The 4,533-nt window shown below is 38.4% G+C and overlaps 1 protein-coding gene across 1 annotated transcript in view; it reads right to left on the reverse strand.

Annotated features, from left to right (window-relative positions):
- Window positions 1-4,533, reverse strand: part of LOC102035078 (serine/threonine-protein kinase SIK2-like) — a gene marked incomplete at its 3' end in the record, with an annotated part of 11,381 nt that overhangs the window by 3,203 nt on the left and 3,645 nt on the right. Inside the window, exons 2-3 of the mRNA XM_014309737.1 lie at window positions 1,593-1,709; window positions 666-729 (exon numbers count right to left, since the gene is read on the reverse strand). Of these exons, the coding sequence (XP_014165212.1) occupies window positions 666-729; window positions 1,593-1,709 (181 nt within the window). The remainder of the gene's footprint in view (window positions 1-665; window positions 730-1,592; window positions 1,710-4,533) is intronic.

Raw genomic sequence — 4,533 nt, forward strand, 5'->3', positions numbered from 1 at the left:
AAATTAAAATTTATCAGTTTTAAAAATTAATTTTAGTCTCAATAAAAATTATTTTAATTTTAGTATATTATATTATTTGTATTTTTATTATCATATTATAATTAAATTATATTGATGTATTGTATATGTATTATATAATACATATAATGTATATTATATTATATATATTATAGATAAGAATATTCTATATATTGTATTACATTACATTATATTATATTATATATAATGTATATTATAGTATATATCATGTATATTATATTATATATAATGTATATTATATTGTATAATGAATATTATATATATGCAATCTATATGTATTATATAATGCATATTGAATATATACAATGATGTATATTATATAATACATATAATGTGTATATATGTAGATAATTTTCTATAATTTGGATTTTATTATAATGAAATAGAAGCCAGCGGTGATTTTGGATTCACAGCCAAAGGATTTTGTCCCAAGACAAAGTCCAGCAAAAGGACAAGAGGCAGTGGAAACCAACTGAAACAGAGTAAATAGAATTTAAAACTAAAAGGCTTTTAACTCTGCAGGTGCACAGAAATATTCAATCTAAGAACAGACCCAAAAAATCCTTATTTATACAGAGACCAGGAATGCACTAACAAGTTGAACACGGAAATATTCTCCTGCTTACCAAAAATCTCCCCATTTTTGGCAAATTCTGTCACGAGGTACAGCATGCTTTTGGTCTCCATCACCTGTGGATGCAGAAATCACACATGAAGGCTCGTGAGAAAAGCAAAAAAGCCAAAAATCACCCAAAAGAATCTTTATTTTTATGGCTCTCTCCTAAAGCTGTGAAAGTTCTGCCTCACACCTGGAATTGTCACAATCTTCCAATGTGTGCAAACAAAATAATCAAGAGCTTCACTGAGAGTGAACAATCCCCCTCTTCAAAAAGTCATTTCAGATTTCAGGACAATTTCAAGGTATTTTGGGTTTATTTCCACAACCTCAGAGAAACATTTCAGCATCAGCTGAACTTGTCCGTGGGCAAGAGCTTTGTGAATTTGGTTCTGCATTTTATTTATGAACTGTCCTGAAAGGCCCAAGAGACTGCTCACAAATAAAAGCAAACCAGGGAGACAACTTGAAGGCTATTTTAAAAATAAACTCATTTATAAATTGCATTTTTAACCAGTCACTGAAGGAGTGAGCACCACCCAAGCATCACCATCCCTCCAAGTGCTGATCTTCAGCCTCTCCTCTGCCACTTTTGAGTGGTGTCATTCATTCAGAAGGGAACTGAGGGGAGATATCATCAAACAATAAATTGCAAATTTATAAATTGCAAATTTAACTCCTTAAGCTCCACCTCTACCGGGCACATCAATATTTTAAAGACCAGTTTTATTTTTTAAATAGACCATTAAATTAAAGATCATTTATTTTTGAAATATTTTAGAAGTTTCTTCTGCATAAAATTAATTTAAAGCTGAACTGGTCTTAAGTGGGATCTTCATTTTTGTTTAGCGGAACTAAGAGAGGGAAAAAAGTGGGAAAAAGGGGGAAAAAGGGGGAAAGAAAGGAAAAAAAAGGGAGAAAGCCCCTCTGAGCCCACCTGGTAGAGTTTTATGATGTGTGGGTGGTCGAGCATCTTCATGATCTGCACTTCCCTGTAGATCTTCTCCAGGTTCACAGCATCCAGCTGAGATTTGTCAATGATTTTTATTGCCACCTGTAGACCAAGAGCAAAAATGAGGTTTAAATACTTCCCCAATGTGAGTTCACCCTCGTTAGGAAGGGAAAAATGTAGCCCCAGGTAACTGGAGCCTTTCTGGGGAGTTCTGAAATGCAAATCCCAGGCTGAAAAATACAGCAGGGCAGCACTGGAAGGGTCTGGGGTCCCTCCAAGGGGCTGCAGGGCTCCCACCCACAGCAGCATGTGAGGAAAAGCAGGTTTTCAGTGAGAAAAAGCACATTTTCTATGAGAAAAAGCAGATTTTCCATGAAAAAAACCAGATTTTCTATGGAATGGAAGGTACAGAACAGGTGAGAGAGGCCAGTGCTCCAGATGCTCTTAAATCAACAATTTGCAGTGACTAAAATCTTCTTAATGGTGCCCATTTCTGGAGTCAAGGTGACAAATCTGAGTCCCACAAAAATGACATTTTAAGAGAAAAACTTGGCTCCACACAAACAATCCAGACCTAGGGGATCCATGCAATGGCAGCTGTGACATGTTTAATTAATCCAAATGCTGTTATAAAAGGGGATCTGCAGTTCATCCCTTCAGAGAAAAAACTCTGCAGATGAATTTATCAGTCAAACCTTGGAAACACATCTCAGTTAGTTCACAAAACACATCCTGGCCCTGCTGACCGTGTTTTTAGCCAATAAATGCAAAGGGAAGATAACTCTAGGTGTTGAAAGGATTAAAAAGCTTCAACAGAAGAAACTGAAAGTTGAAACCAAGAAGAAAGTGAAAATTCAGCCCCTGCACATGCAAAGGGTAAAAATGCTAAATAGTGCTGAATATAGAAATGGTGTTTATTCAGCCTGAATGCCAATGTATTAATGCTGAAGCAGGAGCAAACAATGTGAGTCCCACTAATGCTTCCAATTATGACAGCATTTCACAAACTATTGAACAGGGGAGAGGTGGAGACAGAAATCCACGGGAGGCGAGCCTCATTATCTGCTGACACTGATTGTGGGCCCACCTGAGTTCACAATTAACTATTTTTTTACCTCAGTTCACTCTGATTTTCCTTCTTTTAAAATCCCCTGTCTTTCCCCAACTCCCAGGAAAACATACAACTTCAAGTGTGCAGGAAATTTATCCATAAAATGTATATACCTGCTAACATGGGTATATCTGCTAACACTGATTGTGGGCCCACCTGAGTTCACAATTAACTATTTTTTTACCTCAGTTCACTCTGATTTTCCTTCTTTTAAAATCCCCTGTCTTTCCCCAACTCCCAGGAAAACATACAACTTCAAGTGTGCAGGAAATTTATCCATAAAATGGATAAATTTTGATTTTTCCTCTGATTTTCCTTCTTTAAAAATCCCCTGTCTTTCCATAACTCCCAGGGAAGTGTACAACTTCAAGTGTGCAGGAATATAAAATGGCTATACCTGCTAACACTGATTATGGACCCCCTGAGTTCACAATTAACTATTTTTTTTTACCTCAGCTCACTCTGATTTTCCTTCTTTAAAAGTCTCCTGTCTTTCCCCAACTCCCAGGAAAACGTACAACTCCAAGTGTGCAGGAAATTTGTCCATAAAATGAAAATACCACAGGAGAGCAGCAGCTCCTCCACTCAAATGCAGATTAAACACCTCAGCTCATTGTGCATCCTCATCTTGCCAGGACCAGGAGGGAATTTTACAGAAGAACCACTTGAAAATACTTAAAATCCAGCAAAGTCTTCTTGAGGATGTGAGGAGGAGCAGGGAATTCAGCAGCTCCTTTTGGAGCTCAGCTGTCTCTTGATGACAGGAAAAGGGATGTAATTCTTAGAGGTGGAGAAGCTCCTTCAAGGCACCGAGCAGTTTCCTATGTGAAAAGCGTGTTTTGTTCCTAAACATGCAGCTTGCCAAAAACTACTGGCAACAGTCTGAAACAAACAATAAAAATCCCAAATTTCAAGATACAATGTCAGCACATGCTTCACCTGACAAGGAAAACCAAAAGGGAATCCCTGATCTCCCCCTGCCACCAGGTTTTGCTGCTTAAGGAGTTAAATTCCAAGGTATCTTTGCAGCTTTCATGGTTCCTCCTCATTTAAAAACCCAAGGAACTGCACTTATTTCTTATTTCCTTCCCTCTTCCACTGAGGGCCCAGGGAATGGGAGTTTGCTCAATCCTCCCCTGACATCTGGGAATTGCAGCTGCCAAGGAGTGAGGACGAAATGCTTGTCAAGAAAAGATGAAAGTTCTTCTGCTCCTCAGCTACTCCAACTGTCACTTTCCATTGTTTCTGTTTTATTCATTTAATTCTTGAAAGGAAAAACAAAGGCAAAAAGCAAACACCCAAATGAAACAAAAAAAAAACCAAAACCACAACACAACCTCCTGTTACAAATTCACATTCAAACAGAGCTTTGTCCCTGCAGGTTACAGAAATTCAGCTTTGTTAACCCAGGACATTCTTAAAATAGATAAAATGCATTAAAATTAACCAACACAGCTTCCTGCAGTCTGGAAAAACTCCGTATTTTGTTGTGTGGCACAGGGAGCTGCTGTCTCTGCTGGAGTTACTCACTCTGCAAATACCTGAGCACACCTGAGCTGGTGCCACAGATCAAACCAGGGGCTTATTTTCCATACTTTTTTCCAGAGAAAACCACAAATTCCCTGTGTGAAAGCACATCTGGGAGCACAGGGAGAGCCAGGTTTTATTTTCCCCTGGGGAGCAGCGAGCAGAGCTCCTCTGCAGGGGATTAATCCTTGGGGAAGGGGTTAATTAAGGAATTAGGGGTGGGTTCCCAAATTCCCTGCTTTTTCCAAGCAGCACCTTCACTGCTCCAAACCTTTTCCCTATTCCCTA

Source organism: Geospiza fortis, unplaced genomic scaffold (genome assembly GCF_000277835.1).
Source record: "Geospiza fortis unplaced genomic scaffold, GeoFor_1.0 scaffold37, whole genome shotgun sequence".
In the NCBI taxonomy this organism is placed as follows: domain Eukaryota; kingdom Metazoa; phylum Chordata; class Aves; order Passeriformes; family Thraupidae; genus Geospiza; species Geospiza fortis.